This window comes from Macrobrachium nipponense, chromosome 4 (assembly GCF_015104395.2).
Source record: "Macrobrachium nipponense isolate FS-2020 chromosome 4, ASM1510439v2, whole genome shotgun sequence".
Lineage (NCBI taxonomy): Eukaryota > Metazoa > Arthropoda > Malacostraca > Decapoda > Palaemonidae > Macrobrachium > Macrobrachium nipponense.
In genome coordinates this window covers 135,811,186-135,828,325 of record NC_061100.1, presented here as the reverse complement: position 1 = coordinate 135,828,325, position 17,140 = coordinate 135,811,186, and the positions used below count along the sequence as shown (strand labels likewise).

At 38.6% G+C, this 17,140-nt stretch overlaps 1 protein-coding gene across 1 annotated transcript in view; it reads right to left on the bottom strand.

The window, feature by feature from the left end:
- LOC135211515 (uncharacterized) overlaps window positions 1-11,601 on the bottom strand; it is a 39,938-nt gene extending 28,337 nt beyond the window's left edge. The window contains exons 1-13 of the mRNA XM_064244820.1: window positions 11,454-11,601; window positions 10,572-10,668; window positions 9,881-10,007; window positions 9,149-9,347; window positions 8,424-8,527; window positions 7,736-7,890; window positions 7,016-7,184; window positions 5,803-5,941; window positions 4,885-5,078; window positions 4,410-4,570; window positions 3,689-3,753; window positions 2,395-2,514; window positions 1,423-1,635 (exon numbers count right to left, since the gene is read on the bottom strand). Coding sequence (XP_064100890.1) covers window positions 1,423-1,635; window positions 2,395-2,514; window positions 3,689-3,753; window positions 4,410-4,570; window positions 4,885-5,078; window positions 5,803-5,941; window positions 7,016-7,184; window positions 7,736-7,890; window positions 8,424-8,527; window positions 9,149-9,347; window positions 9,881-10,007; window positions 10,572-10,668; window positions 11,454-11,462 — 1,752 coding nt within the window. The 5' untranslated portion in view covers window positions 11,463-11,601. The remainder of the gene's footprint in view (window positions 1-1,422; window positions 1,636-2,394; window positions 2,515-3,688; window positions 3,754-4,409; window positions 4,571-4,884; window positions 5,079-5,802; window positions 5,942-7,015; window positions 7,185-7,735; window positions 7,891-8,423; window positions 8,528-9,148; window positions 9,348-9,880; window positions 10,008-10,571; window positions 10,669-11,453) is intronic.
- Between the last annotated feature and the right edge of the window lie 5,539 nt (window positions 11,602-17,140).

The following is a 17,140-nucleotide window of genomic DNA, read 5'->3' as shown; positions in this document are numbered from 1 at the left end:
TCACGTTAACTTTCCATATGATGATTTCCCCGTATTAGTTATTTATATTCCTTCCACTGACTTTTACTGATGGTCATATGGCTTTTAACCTATGAACTGAAAGAAAGTAAGAAAACCTGATGATGTATTCATTTCCCTCCACAAGGAGTAATCTAACATCCTCTTTGATTCATATCCTTCTGAAATCGCAATGATTCCAGGAAATTGACAAAATGAGCCTTTGTCAATGATTTATATAAAAGAAAGCGATGTAAAAAAATAACCAAAACAAAGTCGAGTTTTGAGATACTGTGATCTAATCAATATGTATTTTAAAAGACTAATGTTTTTCTATGGGCAATTTAGCCTTGGTGTCAAAAACTATGCCAGTCTTGCCATCAAAACAAAATCGGTAGCCTTTATTTCTCTCTCTCTCTCCCGTGATGCCTGAAAAGACATTGGGAAATGAAAGAGAAAGATGAAGAATTTAAGAAAAAAAATCAGCATTGTTCACAGTATGATTTTAGCGAGACAAGTACTGAATAACTTGCTTTATACCGTATGTAACAATAATATGAGGCTCTCTTTCCCGTTTTCATCACTGTGAAGAACAGAGGCCTGTTTAAGAGGTCCTTGGTATCTCTGTGACAAGTCGGCATAGTGTAATGGTAAGAAGTATTCCGACGGTGAAGTAGTTTTGTTGTAGACTCTGGAATACCATTAAGGCGACATGGATTGCTTAGTTAGACATGCACCTTCCTGTTATATATTAGAAAATAAGTTAGCTCCTTTTTTGCGCGTTTGAAATATCAAGGAACAAGATTCAAACTCGAAAAATATTAATTCCAATATTTATTTTTATTTTCTTGTACTGATATGGGCTTTTGTACCAAACATAAGAACATTTCCTGTAAAAATAGCGAATAAGTACATGAAAGGGAAGTCCTTACTAGAATTAGGTCATCTATAATTACAATCAGCAAATTTTATCATTTTCTTTTAGTTCTAGGTATTAACTTCATAGGATGTTTGCTCAGCCATTTCTCGGGCAACCTGGAATATTTACCTACAGCAATGCCAGTACATTAACATTAACAATGTCTGAAAGTATCACTTTCGTCAATACCAGTGCGTAAGTTCTGGTAATACCACAAGAATTGTACACAACAAAGCCATTACGTTAATCCTGGTAATATCTGTAGGCATACATAACGACACTTAAACCTATGGACGGTCAATACAGCAATAATTAACCTACGGTGAGGAACACTCTGCATTATCCCACTGAATGCCAATGTTCCTCAAGTGAGCATCTATTGCTTCTCATGCCACCCGAAAAACTGAGGCAATCGTTTGCAAGTTGAAGGGGCTGATAAGGACTGTCTCCAGGAAACGTCAAATACAAAACTAAAACTCTGTTATTCATCTTCTCTTATGCTAAACCTGGAATGCTTCTTTTCTTTTTGCTGTATCTTTGGAGATAGTCGCAACTTCCTCTCCCACCACTTTCTGCGACAGCCAGTATCTGTCTTCAGCATCTTGCAAGGTTTCGGGCAACGGCTTGTCTTTGGTCTCCGGCAGGAGAAGGACTAGCGCACCTCCCATGACTCCAGCAACACCGAAGGTAATGCCCGGGGCCCACCACTGGTACCGGACCTGCATGGAAAGCAGTTCGTGAGTTATGACTGGTTGTAAGGTATAAGGGGGTCGAGGAACAAAATAATAGTGAATTGAAATATATAGGGCAATCAGTAAGCAAAGATAGTTTCCTTTTCGTTTGCTTTGAAATAAAAACACTTATTTGTCTTAGACTTACTATAGTAAATTCACATCAACCGTGCATTTGACGTCTAGGCCAGTCCCATACGACGCTCCTGATTGGCTGTTGGTAAGCCAATCACAGGGTTGGAAACTCTCTCGAGATTTCACATAGGTAGGTTCTATGTTCCGCCTCTCCTGAGGTATACGTCTTTTAGAAGAAGTGGAACATACATCCTTCGTATTTGAACTCTCTCGAGAGACTGAGAGTTTCCAGCCATGTCATTGACTTATCAACAGCCAATCAGAAGCGTCGTAAGGGACTGGCCTAGACATCAAATGCGCGGCTGATGTGAATCTACTATAGGTGATCAAATAAAGGAAAAACTGCAATAAAGAGGAAGCCTGATGAAGACAGAAACATGATAAAAGGAATAATTGACTGAAGTCTGGAGGGAACTGTGACATAAAATGATAAGATTCTGACAAATAAAGAAAACAAAAAAAGAACGGCCACCAAGAAAGGATAGATTATTGTTCTCAAAATAGCGACTGGAGAACATAAGAAACAGAAGGCGCAGAATCAAGAGAAATCGTAAACTCCAAGTACAGTATGTAGTGTCAGTACCGAAGGAGTCGTTGACCCAGGGAACTTACAGCAATGTCTGTGACCACTGGGATGGACATTTCCCCCAGGGACCCGATCAGGTTGGTGAACGTGAAGCCCCTTGTTCGGATGACAGTCGGGAAGAGCTCAGTGAGATAGACATAATTTACCTGAAGTCAGGGAAGAGTCATTAGCTGATTTGATGAGGTATAGTGTGGCGTTGTAAGTGCTATGTTGTTCGCATAGAATGCTATAATAATGATCCATACATACGTATATTATTATTTATATAATATATATATTATATATATATTTAATATATTATATATATATAGATATATATATATATACATATAAGCATATAAGGACTACCATAGGGAAATAATAGGCAGAAATCCAAGCGCTTTCGTCTTTACTATGACATTGACAATGTCTTAGTAAAAACGAAAGCGCTTGGATTTCTGCGCCTATTATTTCCCTGTGGTAGTCGCTTATTTAATGAAGTCACGCGCATCTGCTGTGATTTTTAAAGCATTTATATAGTGTATATATATATATATATATATATATATATATATATATATATATGTGTGTTGTGTGTGTGTGTGTGTGTGCGCGCGCTCGCCGGCGCGTGTGTGTATGTGTATGTATATAAAACACGCTGAGTGATGACCGTTTAATAAGTAAAAAAATCATTAATACAGATTTAAAACCTGAAATACTTCCAAACATGCTCACATAAACGTACATATCTACATGAGATTGTCAGTTTTACACACATTATATATATATATATTAAAAAACCATCATGACAACGTAGCTAATAAATAACAGTCTGTTCAAAGTCTGATGAGCCACTGTCTGCATAAAGAAGTGAATTACCCATAGAGCATTTGCAAATGGTTGTGGAAAATCACTGAATGGAAGAACTAATGTAATAAAGGAATGGAGGCGATTTTTACTCTCTCTCTCAGCTGAGTGACCGTATTATGTTCCACACAAGTCAAGGTGTGTTGAGGAGAAAACTTGAGAACGTCTTGAGAAATGAGTTGCATTGTGAACAAATAAATTTACTGTACAGCAAAAATAAAATGGAAATGAAGATTTCGACCTTTCCACTATTCCAGGAGGTGGGAATGTTGTTTTCTCAATCAGGTTTTCAGAATAGGAGGATCCAACTTCGAACATGTATTCCCGTCTTGATATTTGGGTTTCAAATTAGAACTCGACCTTTGAAGCCTGCCATTTTTCCTATACTTCTATATGGAAATTCACTTGTTGAGAATCAAGTGTAATACTGTGAATCTTAAAACCCATACAACGATCAACTGGCAGTTAACTCACCTGGAAGGCACCGCAGACTAGGCAGAAGGACGCCATGACCATGATCCATTTGGCCAACCAGTAATCTTTGGAATTATATAAAAAAAATTATTTAATTCATCTCGTTTTGTTTTCCTGTGTTAAGTAAACTTGGGTGTATAGCCGAAGCATATTTCAACAAACACAATCTGTTATTTAAAAAACTAGAGATTTAAACTAAAATGAATAGAGAGAAAAATTCAGTCAAAGTCTATGAGAGGTGACCTATCAAAATTCAGGGGCCGGAAATAGTTATCTAAACATTGTTAAAGGTTGATGATCCCATGTTCTATGTTTAAACAGCAGTATTTGGAAGGAATAACTATGCTAGGTACCCTCTATCCGAATGGTTCTCAGCAGATGGACTGCAGAACATTTCTAGGTGAGTCTGGGGTTTAGACATTGGAATATGGGAACTGGTGGAGACGATTCAGGGCCAAGTATCTCATCCAAGTGACGTGAACCTTGATTTTATTGTCTTTCTTTTATAATTACTCGCAAGACTTTTATTATCAAAAGCTGTTGAAATGATATTAGCGAAAACTTTGTATAGTTAAACATTTTAGATCTATCTAACGAACATAATTTCCTTCCTTACAGAGGCTGGTGGGGAGGAAGGCCTTTGACCAGACAGGATTGAGGACCACTAATCTAACCTATTGTTGTCCCAAATTGTCCCAAAGATTTAGTCTGCTTATTTTACCTGCTGGAATTGGTAATTCCAAAAACATCAAAATGCCACCAATGGACAGAGTTCCTGCCAACAGTACTCTGCGAGGGAGTTTGAGACTCAAGGGAATAGAGATCAGGATGGCAACCACGCCCATGGTTCCAGACAAAGCCACGTATTCGAAGGGGCTAGAGCTGGAATGTAGAAGAAGAAGAGGTCGGTTATGACAATGACTGCTGATAAGGTTGCAGTCTATTGGTTATGATGATTAATCAAGAGCTTCCAGGAACATTTTTATGGTTTGTAAATAAAGTTAGTATTGTAATCTCTAAGATGATTGGTCATTCTTAATGTATATGTTGCCTGACTACAAGTATTACGAAAACTATGTAAAATAAGTACAGGGTAATTTTCAGAATTTTTGATAAGAAAGACAAACATAACATACTAGCGATTACTTTTGAACCAACCACTACTTTGTGAAATGGCTCTAGGCCAGTTTTATTACCTGGTGAAATTATTGGCATTCAGAATTATGCCGATGTAGAGTGACCTCTTCAGAAGCCACATGAAGGGCGTCACGAAAAGAATCGTTCTCATACCGCGGGATTTGACACAGCTCGTCAACATCTTGAAGGTACTGACGTCATCTGTACCATTTCCGTTGCCCTGGAATTTCTCCGTGACAATCTCTTTGCTCATCTGACGGGAAGAGAAGGAATGGCATGGAATGGAATGCAATATATAGAGTTTAGGCCAAAGGCCAAGCACTGGGACCTATGAGATCATTCAACGCTGGAAAGGGAATTGACAGTATGTAGGCTTGAAAGGTGTAACAGGAGGAAAACCTCGTAGTTGCAGTATGAAATAAAGTTCAGGGAGGGTGGACATCAAGATAGGAATGGAGGTACAGTAAAAAGAATGAAAGGGGTTGCAGCTAGGGGCCGAATGGGCACTGCAAAGAACCATTAGTAATGCCTACAGTGTACCAAATGAGGTGCACTGACGACGCTACCCTGCTACGAGAGACAGGAAGAGAAGGAGGAGAATATAATGGGAGTGACGACTATCGTTTGCCAGAGAAATCTATGAAATCTTCAACAGAGTTTGAACTTGGGACCCAATAAACGTGAATCGCTGACGATTCCAACAAGTCGTCCAAACCACAATGATTGATCTTTGTTAAATCAAGTACCATTTAAAAATTTCTAGGTGTGATCGAATACAAGAATAAATGAAACGGTTTAACGAAAAGAAATCATCCATCGAAGCAATTGAAGGACTGAATTGAAATGTTTTATATACTTCGTATGCTCTCAAAAATGTAAGTGTGATGAGTTAACTGCTCCATCATATTAATTCCTTCATCATAATCCTAAGGAGAACTGACTATGCTTGGGCTTCTGAGGCCTTGCAAATCTTATACCTGGCTAAGCTTATCCAATATGGCGGAACTTGCGGAACTGAGAGTGACTTTGTTCTGAGAGGCGGCTTTCTTCAGAATGTCGACGGCTTCAGTAGACCTCCCCTTTTGTAGAAGCCATCGGGGAGATTCGTCAATAAGGCTGGAAGGACATAAAAGAGGTATGAACAGCATACGGGGTTTATTGTGAGGAAAGACAGCAGATAATCTATTCCGCAACTGACTGTTACTGTACAGGGTTGCCGTTTTGAGGAATTTTGTCTATTAGTGTGGCTTTCTAGTGACATCTGGCACCTCCCCGTGGCTTTTCCGACCACAGGCCACGGCACTGAAGAATAAAATTCTTCACTTTGCCTTTTTATGTTTTATTATGAAAATAAAGCTATAAAACATATCCTGTTTATTTATAGAAATGAATTTTATTGAAATCCTTTATTTGTCTTCGTCAAAAATACTTTGTTAAGCTAGTGACGTGTAGTTTTCTACCATCACGGAATAAAATTCTACATCGGAAAATATGCATTCTAACAATTAAATCATAAATAACGTAAAAAATCAGATGAACTGCATATGGTAACACTGCTAAAAGCCAATGTTATGAAGGAGTTACTGACAATGTTTCGTTCAGTGGTCGAGAATCAGCTGTTGCATGGGATCATTGCTTTGAAGTTTTTGAGAATTCTATACTTAGGTGTTCACAAAATGTTAGGCATATTTGGAAAGCAAGTTTTGTATAGCCTTAATGCAGATCAGGTATTAAATGAAAGTGTCAGGCGCAATAAAAATATAAAGCAGAAATGTGACTCTAGCTCGTACACTTAATGATAGTGGCTCCATTGACAATCATTATGATCTTGAGTTTAAACATATATAGACATGAAGGATTATAGACTTGGCAGAGGAATGTAGTTCCATAATGACATCTGAAACGCAATGCTTTGAGATCAAAAGAATGCCTCAGAACGTGTTGAAGGCTGTCGTAAATTTTACAGACACTGAAGGTACATGTGAGAAAAGGCTCCTATAATGAAATGTCAAAAAATAATGGCAAAAGTTGGTTATGTGCAGACACTAGTTGATTCTTACTGCATTTTTGATCGGTAACTTAATGTTAATGAATCTGAAATGAACGCACAGAAACAAATTCATCATCTATGAATCGTAAATTTCGCTTGTCAGGCAACTGACGCAACGAGGTAATAATTAAAACACTTACAAAGTGATGGGAACGAAGAGGAGGAGAGGTGTGTTGCAGGCAATGATGAGCTTCCTCCAGTGAGGCAGAATGTAGGAAACACCAGCCAGGACGGCCATGAATAGGAAGTAGATCAGACCAGGCAGCATCGCAGTTAGGGTGCGCTGGCTGGGTGGCGAGACCTCAGACACTGTTCATAGACAAATTTATGGGTGAAGTTAAGTGATATCTGCAGTCTTATTTACATATTGAGTTGATATCTATCTGCTCAACATCCGTTGCTTTCATGGCTACTTGCTTAGCTGTATACAGAACGATGGAACAGGTAATTTAAGTATCAACCGGCATATTCTTGCCTGGTAGCTACGCTGGCAAATCATAGCGCTATTCAGATAACTTGTTATAAACTGACATTACAAACTACAGAATAAAAACCACATTATGGGATGAAAAGCAGAATAATGAAAACTAATATTTTTTGTAAAAGAAATATTTAAAGCCCTAAAATCTATATTGTCTTTTCTGGTCTTTAGAAGTCATAGCTTTACTCAGGAATACCATATAAATGTAATTTGGTTGTCTTACACTAAAACATACAATGAATAGTATGCATTATTAAGGTATGCTGAAATGGATATTGGATAATGTTCTCAGTATTGGATAACTTGTTAAGTATTAGACAGTATTTTCGTATAACATTTTCAACATGACATAATGTCTCCAGGCACATGAAATACTTACTAAGGGTGTAAATTGGGAAGAGCATGAGCATGGTTCCAGTCCCACTCACGATTCTAGCAATAATGACGCCCCAGTACCAGGGCGATACGCTTGTGATGATGACTGTTACCAGTGTCAGCACGCCTCCAATCTGAAGAGTCCTCTTACGACCCAACCTGTTCGGGGAAAAACGCGAGAAACCTATGTCAAGTCTGTCTTCATGGCACGGAAATTCTAGACCTACTGTAGCTAACTGATCTACAGCTCTAGAAGGTGCAGTGCAAGAAATAACTTTATTTCTGAGGCTACTGCTCTGAGGTCGCGTGCAACGGCTCAAGCCCTGCAGTGTGCCAAAAGTCTAAACTTCTAGGAAACCAAAGATGGCATATAAGAGAGCTACATTTCTGACATTTACAGCCCCTTTTGGAGCTGAAATTTAGGATTGTTCATGATAATACCAAAAGGCTAAATAGCACTATGAAAGTCCCAGAAACGTCATAATAGCTACAATGATTGTAACAAAAGTGTCTTGATATTTCAAAGAGATACTTTGAGAGGGTGGTAAACATATTTGTATCTTGCTGTCTTGAAGTGCTGGGAAGATTTTAAGGACTCGGCACAAGCATCTAGAATACGAGTATATCAGCTATGCATTTCTTAGGAGAGAAAACACAAAAAATGGAAATATACACATCGCAGGGAAACTCACCAGTCACTCATCTGTCCACAGAAAAGACAGCCCAATATGGCGCCGATGGAATACGTCATTTGAAATAAAGGTCTGAACGATGAATCTTCGCAAACCAAATTCCACTGAAATTGAGTATATTCCTGAATTAATACGCAGTATCTGCAGATTTCAAAAAAGAAGAATACATAAAAAGTTTTCCTTACAAATAACAGGAAAGCAGAAATGTAAAAGGCTGAACGTAAATCAAGTCGCAGGTATGAATGGTTCTCGAGTGCCCACTGATTATGGGCATTCGGTAAAACAAATTTAAAATAAAAAAAGATAATGCAAAAAAGGAAACATTATCTTTTATCTGAAAAGTTCTAAACAACTTCAGTGGATGAGAATTTTATAATTAGGCGATTCACACAGCATGCATTAAATGGAATGACTGCTCGAGATAATTGAAACACTAGTCAGATTTCTAGATTCTACAATTATATATCTTAAATGCCTTAATTCAGTTAACCAAGTGCGGATCGTAGGAAGCAAATAGACAAGATCCCAGTAAAAAGAATTTAAAGTGTTGAAAAAAATCGATGAAGAATGCATATTAACTTTACGGCAAAAAACAAAAAAAACAAACAAATCTATTGAAAAATTCAGTGCATTACCAGATAGGAAAAGCAAATGGGAAAAGAAGATAGAAAAAAAAAATAGTTGACTATTTCAAATGCAGGCAAGATGAACGTTCAAAAACATACCTCGCTAATGACAGTTGAGTCAAAGGTCGAAAAATCATACTCAATCAGGGGGCAAGATGGCAAACCGGTGACTTTTCGGTTCAGACTAATTTTGGAGACGCCATCTTGGAGCGCTCTGGTGATGTAAGACCCCGCGTCGCTCACTGGTGTATATATTTCTTGGAGACATTGGCTTGGGAAGTCTTCGTCGGTGGCGATTCTGTAATTTTCCAAACAATAAATTAACAAATAAGTAGAATAACATAGGTACATCAAAACAATTGAAGGTACCATGTATAAAAACGAAAGGACCTGGTGGAAAGGTAGCCTTAGGTCTATTGCCTGATCAAATTGCTTGAGAGTCAACCATGGTGAGAGCGGGGACAAGAAGAAACGCCTCCATTTCTATCAGTTAACTGATAATCCACTATACTCGGTTTTTTTTCCATCTGTCCATCCGCCTGTGGTGTTTGCGCATGGCAACACTGCGTTCCGGGCTTTATATAATATCCTATTTCGAATATTAACGGTGTAACTTGCATACAGTAAATTATTAAAACACTTTTTCAGTTGCAAATGTACACCCAAATATCCGTTTATTTATATAAAACTTAGACAGCGTAACTATTTTAAGCCCGGGACGCAGTGTTACCATGCGGGATCACCACAGGCGGATGGACAAATTGAAAAAAACAGAGTATAGTGTCAGGCAGAATGAAGCGGAGTCAACATTTAGATCCACGTTGTACTTACCTTGTGTTTGCGGTGTCATCTGCAGCACTCGGCGAGTGGATGCTGCTATTCAGGTGGGAACAGCGGAATGGAACAGGTGCACTAAATAGAGTGGAACCCACCTGTTGAGTTGGGCCTGCAGCGTGTACTGAAAAGTAGCAGTAATAATGTACCATAAGAGAATCTGAATATTCATTTCTAGCTTTGAAAGTCAAATGATAAATATATAAAGGTTCAAAAATTATAGTCACAAGAGTTTCCAGTGGTTTGACTTTGCTCTAAGGCCACGTTTTAGTCAGCTGCCTTAGTCTCAGTGTCGTCACTGAAGATCTTTGAAAAGATCAAAATACTACTTATTTCTGATAATTAAGTGTTTACCATGATTATTTTACTTGTGGTTTATGAATATTTTATGCATTAGCCTAGTCTTAATTTTGATAGGGCAATTAACTGGTTCCAGAAATTTCTTTTATTTATGCTGAATAAGAAAGATAACAAGAAAACTACGATTCCTTTGTAATCTTGCTCGACATTCGCTCTCTAAAGTTCAAACATTTTTCCATTCAGATCGGAATGGTATTTACGAAGAACAAATCTACGGTTAATTCATTTCTGCTGTTAGGTTTTGGACTCTACATTTCAGTCTAGAATGCCTTCGACCTGACGAGAGAGCATGAAGTGGTGAGCGTCCACAGAAATCTCTGATACTCACTTAGTAGGGAGGCTAACAAGACAAGTCCCTGCCAACGGCCGAACCCGATTTCAGTTAGCACCCCCTCCACGCTATCGGCCACTGCCATTGTTGAGGCCTGAGAGAAGAAGAAGGGAAAGAGGTGTCATGATTATTATACTGAGAGAAATAAGATAAAAGAGGGGAAAAGGTCTAGCTTTTTCATCTATTGATCACAAAGATTAAGAGGAAATGAGGACTTCCAGGTCGTCTAGCAAAATAAGAAGCCTGGTGGACTACTGGAACCAACAGACAGAGCTGTTAGAGCCCTAGAGTGGAAAGAAGGGCATGGAGAATTGTGGGTGGAGGGGAGGAGTGGGATCTAAGACTACGGGGTAAGAACGTGGAAATTATTTATCACCAATGGAAATTATAAATAACTAAGATAAGATAGTCAGAGGAAGAGAAGAGCAAGAGGAAATTCCTTTTACACACATACATATATACTACTGATGCAAAAGAGGTTTTGGGATGTTGTAGTAAGCCACGCCCATCTCCTTCCAGGTTGAAGCACAACACAGTCTTCTGACTACCACTTCCTAATCTACCGCATAAAGCAATGATTATAATCGAAATTGGGACTTTTCTTTGGCGAGGTGGATGTTCATATTTACAGAACGTTTGTACAAGACCGATTTTCACCGGTTGCTGTTTATATGGCAACGATATGGTCCGTACTGGCAAAACTAATATAAGAAACCGCTAACAAATGTGACGGAAAACGGCGAGGCACAACACAGTCAAAATCGTCCTTTTGGTTTTTCATAAGTCGAAAAGCTGTGATGGCACCACCAGGGACAAATCAGAAGTTATACAGATCTAAATGAAAATCACTGAAACCACCTTCGTCTCTAACTGATTTACCTCTGCCATTTGTATCGGAGAGTGATTCTTGGGTTAGAGAGTTGGATAGAGACAGGACCCACATACAGACAGAGACTGAGACAGAGAGATCTCGGAGCGAGATGGTTGTTTAGCGACCGCTTTCGCCGACAGCCCTAGGATCTCTGTCACGATCAGGACCAAGAGAACCTAATCTAAATTCACTTCCCACGTTTCCGTCGACGTACCCAATTTTCTTTCTCTAGATTCAAAAGTCCCTCAACTGAAAACGGGATTTTTCCAACGGCTGGTACTTTATTACCCTGGATATTTTATTGCTTATCAATACAATAAGCTGCTACAGCAGCCTCAGATCGCTGCTCATAAACCTTGAACGTCTTTTTCAAAAGTCAAGGGAAAGTTGTAGTAGCTGGGACACCATTCTCTCCCAGGAAACAATAGTTACATCTATTGAAAACTTGAGAAGAAAGACGCGCCATTATCAAATATAGGGGAGCTCATGTAAGAATTGAGAATCCATATAAGAATGCCGTGCGTGTTGCTGGTACATAAACAAATAAAAAAAAGTTTTTTCAAATACCTGAGTGGGAAAGGAAATGAATAACAGTATATGAAATATTACAGATACAGAGATTTAAAGTTCATTCTAGAAAATAAATAGAAAAATAAATTGTTTTCATAAATATTTTGGTAAAGTGCAAAAAAAATATATATATATATTGTAGAAAAGAAGGAGAGGAAAGAGAAAAAGATACTGAAGAGTTTCATTGGAACAAAACATATGGCTTAACCCTGTCATGAAACTTTAAAAGAATTTTTTAGCAGAAATCCTTGACCCTCCAGAAAGCAAAAGAAAAATGTTCGTGAAGTGTCTAAGGGCTAAAACTCAGAAAAAAAAGAGAAGTTATCAGGTCAAGTATGACCACTTCCTTCAGGGTTACCTGTGGGGATGGTATATTGCCGACCAACTGCCCTGCAACGCCCGCCCTTCCAGTATATATACCCAACGGGACATCCCTTGTACCAAAGGATCCTTAATTATATGCTCCTGCACGACTCGTAGTTCGGATTGAATGAATAGCGACTCATTATGGGGTGAAGGGTTAAAAAAAATTCTTTCCATTTTTTTTGTGCCATTGCCTAAGGGAAGTATTCATTTTCCTTATTTATTCATTCATTTATGAGTCCTTTTTTCTTTTTCCATCTATAATTATCTTTTTTCTCTTCTCTTCTCTTAAGCAAATATTTTTCCTTCAGTTGAACGTGCCAATTTTCCTCAGTTTATACTACAGGTTTCTTAGCCATTTTATTCTTTCCTGTCTCCCTGCCTACACTTTCTCCGTTTCATCAAACTCTGCTTTGAAGCTCTATCCGTAAGTGGAAGGAGCAAAGGTAAGTGTCATTACTATGGACAAAAATAGATTTTAAGTTTGTGATAATTAACCCGAAATGAACACTTTTCCTTTTATCTTTATAATAAAACTATACAAGTTCACAGATTAAGTTTGAAGGAGATTCATACAATACTACATTAATGTTGCAGCGCAAGATATGATTCATTTCTTATCTTGCTTGTTGAGTTATTCAGGGCGAAGATTCAGGTAAAGAAGAAGGAGACGATGAAGAAGAAAAATAAGAAGAAGAAATGAGGACTGGCACGTGACTTAATTCTTCTTCCACGGACGCGTGCCAAGATCTCTAGACGTTCAGCTCAGAATTGAAATTCATTTCGTTGGCCCCAAAGAATCTACGAAGAACCAAACGGAAAGGAAGACTGTGACCTGCATTTTTCGTCAGGAACTGAACATTTGTCAGCTCCATCATGGGTTTACTGACTTTTGAAGAATGAAATAGACTTGACTTCAAACCGAAGTATAACGAAACCCGCTTAGGATGCGACAGTCACCGATATTACTACTACCCGGGTCGCTTATTCCCGAACTGTAACCGAGTACCGAACCTTTCCTGAAAATGCTGGATGCCATATCTCAAAAACTAACCATAGAATCTTACTGAAAATAATCCCATTATGTTCCCCACACTCAAATGAATATCGGTTGCTTGTTTGTTCTATCCTAACCTAATCTAGGAAGTATGGCAAAAAAACCGGGGCTGATGCAACACTATAGAAGATTCACATCAACCGCGCATTTGATGTCTAGGTCAGTCCCTTACGACGCTCCTGATTGGCTGCTGATAAGCAAATCACAGGGCTGCATGGATACTCTCAGTCTCTCGAGAGTTCACATGGGTAGGATGTATGTTCCACCTCTCCTGAAAGATGTATACCTCAGGAGAGATGGAACATACATCCTGCCTCTGTGAACTCTTGAGAGAGACTGAGAGTTTGCAGCCCTGACAATGGCCTATCAACAGCCAATCAGGAGCGTCGTAAGGGACTGGCCTAGACATCAAATGCACGGCTGATGTAAATTTAGTATGGTACAAATCTCGGGAATTTGCACCTGGGAGAAGGCTTTAAGGAATTGCCGTACGGAAATGAACGGTGAAAACGAAGGACGTTTCATTCACCAGATACTCAATAGCATCTGCTAAATATATTTTCAGGCATTCCACGTGACCGAAATACCTGATGAATCATAATTAATCGATCTCTCGGAATGGTATTGTAATTGAGGTATTCTGACTTTGCCGTGAGAAAAATCATCCCCAGACTAACATTCTCGAGATGTTGACAGAGGATATACTCTAATCTACATCGATAAATCACCGGGGCAAAGAAAATGATCCAAAGGAAGAGACATACCATTATCTCCACCCTATGTACCAACTCACGCTACTCTTAGGGCAATGACTTGGCAAGTTTGCTTCGAGTTCTCTCCGAACAGATTATGCACCCGTTATCTTCTACTTAACAGAGCCTGAATGAAAAAGAAAAGGTTGAAACTTTATTTGATAATGATAATTCTTTGGGGTCTTCCTTTTGTTTATTCCCCTTCTTCCACCCACCACCCTCTCCATTTAAAGATCGAGTAGGTTAAAATTCCAGAACTAATACTTTTCCTGAAAAGGGTCTATTTGGGGGGGAGGAGGGAAGAAGGGTTGACTACATTGTTTTTATTTATTTATTTATTTTTTTTGAAGGATTACGCCCTCTCGACAGAAGTCATTCATCCCCTTGAGGAATGATTCAGAAATGTCGAATTTATTCTTTCTTACAGATACTGGCACATATACAAACACGATAGTTTGTAGCCTTTTTTACAAAAAGCTGTGAACTTGAACGTTCCCTTCAAGAATCTGGTAACATTCTTTAACACAATTATTACATTCTATTTTGAAACCTCTACCTCTAGCAATCATATTACCTTAGAAAAATGTCTGTACATTCTGCCATTCACCGCCATTCACACCACACCACGGGTTCTTAATAAGTTCATCTCTTTGGTGAACGGCGCATACTTCTAACATTTCGTTCCCCAGAAGTTAAGAGATTCGTCCATTAGCTTCTTCACACAACAAGATTCATAAACAACTCGAAGTAAACAAGTAAACAACTCGAAGTAAACAACGAACGTATCATGACAACTTTATCTGGTTCTTCAGCGCTTCTCGTCAAACGTTACAGTTCGTGAAACCAAATCTAATTGGTGTGCAGTAACATGTGACGAACACCCCCACCTCAAGGCGACAACAGAATGTAGAGAAAGTCTCCTAGAGCCAAGAATCCAATGAGCAACCGACTTCAACCCGATATATCCTCTGTGCGCTAGGCAACAGCCTGGCAGATCTCGCTCGCCTTGTGTGACCTCGACCAATTGGGATGACCTCATCACAATCTCGGTGGGTCCTGTTGTGATCTCGCAGACTGAGAGTGGTATTAGGTACAGAATAATTTCTATTTCTTTCTTTTTTCTAGCACTTTGCCTCTCCTCAGTATAGTTGGATGGCAACTGCTGTAGTTATTTTGAGTGTGGTTGTCTTCTTTTGCTTAGAATGTTCATATTTTCTCCCGGTTGATTCCAACATTAGTGTCACTTGACTTATCTTTCTTTGATTTCTATCGTCTCATTGTAGGCAAAGTGTCAGGCGTTCTTGTCACGGGAGAAAAGCTATTTATTCAAATCTTATACATGGAATAAATAAACTTGTTAAACCGTACTAAAGCAAAGAAACGACTTCGAGAAGTTACGGCGACTTTCAAAGGGAAATGATGTGAACGAGTTCACTATCTCGAAGTGACTGAATACCTGAAAACAATAATTTTACTACGAATAAGAAAAAAGCGAATATTTAAAAAATCCAAATCCAAATAAGGTCATTAAGTTTCCATGTAGTCTAATTTTCTTTATAATTGAGCGGCCCAAATATAGCTCTCACCACCGAAAGAAATGAAATCAGACAAAAAGTAAAACAGGTCTAAAATGGACTCGCCGCCATAGCTGGGAATAGCATTCGTTAAGTACTAATGGGCGGAGTCTAAGAGTTGCCTATGGTCCTCAAGATAAGCAATATACCTACTAGCCTGAATAACGTCTTGTTTGTACCCATCGAACTCAAAAAAGAAATTACGGTTCAATTCTCTCAGAAATATCCTTCTACGTACAGGTGCTTTTATTGCTGTATTCTCCCTACGACGTCTTAATGCCATCCCCCATAACTTGTACCGTTCGTTAAGGCGTGATATTTTGTGAATTCAGAATGACTTTATTTCATGTGATTTCGTTTGTAAAACTGAATTTCTTGAGAAAGGAAACGCAGGAAATGGAGTTTTTTCCCCACAGATATATTTTTTCTCTGAGTCATACAAACAATTTTTTGTACCGCGTATATCTCCTCAAGTTTAATTTGGAATGTGACAATTTGTTGCCATTTCCATCGGCCTCAGAAAGGAAAAAAACTTTATTAACTGAAGAGAAAATCTATACACCAAAATACACGCATATAAGTGACATTAGACTGAACTGGATCAGGGCGTTCACGCACCAAGAATCTTCATCGACCGATGAATTTACCACAACTTCCGGGGAAAATTTAAGGACGAGGTCTGTGAAACATGCAGACTGGAGGAGGACACCACCGAACATTTATTCATGTGTAAATTGTTACAAAATACAGATCAGGACATAAATTTAGGGACACTGATATCCCCTAATAGAAAACTGTGAGAATATATAAGGATAGCCCTCAAAACTAACAATGCTCTTAACCTGGAATGCGATGGATGTCAAAGGTAAGTAGCAAGGCTCTGCCTCAATTATAAAGAAGAAGAAATGAAAGAGAGTTGGGGTAAAAGTGAAGTAGAAGTATTGGATTGTATCTATGATAGAAATATCTGTAATTTTTCGGGATTAATTTTGTTGGAAAAAAGGGATAATAGGGATGAATTAACAAACAGTTTAGAGTAACATGAAGTAAAGTTAAACTAAATAATGAGTAAAGTAAACAATTAAGGGAATAAAACTTTACACCTCATAAACAGTGTAGCGTGCCTGCAACTGTATTTGTGGAGTGTGCCATCAGGAACCAGGAACCAGGAACCAGAACATCCGTCACAGTATCACAGGTCATTGGCGCCATCTTAATCATCTGGAGATTCACTTTCAGTTGAGTTCATCACATTGGCAGCTTCAACAGGCAAGTGAAATAATGGGAGAAGGGTATTCATATATTCTCTTTTAATGTTTGAAAAAATCAACAGGGCTATTCTATGACTCCACAGCTAATTTAGTAATCAGAAAAGAGAG